This window comes from Papilio xuthus, unplaced genomic scaffold (genome assembly GCF_000836235.2).
Source record: "Papilio xuthus unplaced genomic scaffold, Pxut_1.1 DF824742.1, whole genome shotgun sequence".
In the NCBI taxonomy this organism is placed as follows: domain Eukaryota; kingdom Metazoa; phylum Arthropoda; class Insecta; order Lepidoptera; family Papilionidae; genus Papilio; species Papilio xuthus.
This window is the reverse complement of record NW_013533907.1, coordinates 1-241: the sequence shown is the minus strand read 5'-3', so window position 1 is coordinate 241 and position 241 is coordinate 1. Positions and strand designations below refer to the sequence as shown.

Below are 241 nucleotides of genomic sequence, written 5' to 3'. Positions count from 1 at the left end.
TGGTTATCCTGGGCCTAGCAAGCCTGGGTCTAATGGACCAAGCGGTAATAAGGGTCCGGGCGAAAGCCCCGGTAAGCAACCAGGTACTTCAGGACCGGGTGGAAATAAGGGACCAACAAGACCTCCTGGGCCTCCTGGTGCTCCAGGGCCTGGCACACCTGGATCTGAAGGACCAGGAGGAAATAAGGGTCCAAGTTCAAGCCCCGGTAACACACCAGGTACTTCAGGTCCGGGTGGAAAT

The 241-nt window shown here is 57.3% G+C and overlaps 1 protein-coding gene across 1 annotated transcript in view; it reads left to right on the top strand.

Moving 5' to 3' along the window:
• The window catches only part of LOC106127335 (cuticle collagen 40-like), a gene marked incomplete at both ends in the record, with an annotated part of 1,282 nt that extends 1,064 nt beyond the window's left edge, over positions 1-218 (top strand). Inside the window, one exon of the mRNA XM_013325416.1 lies at positions 19-218. Within this exon, the coding sequence (XP_013180870.1) occupies positions 19-218 (200 nt within the window). The remainder of the gene's footprint in view (positions 1-18) is intronic.
• Positions 219-241: the final 23 nt, after the last annotated feature.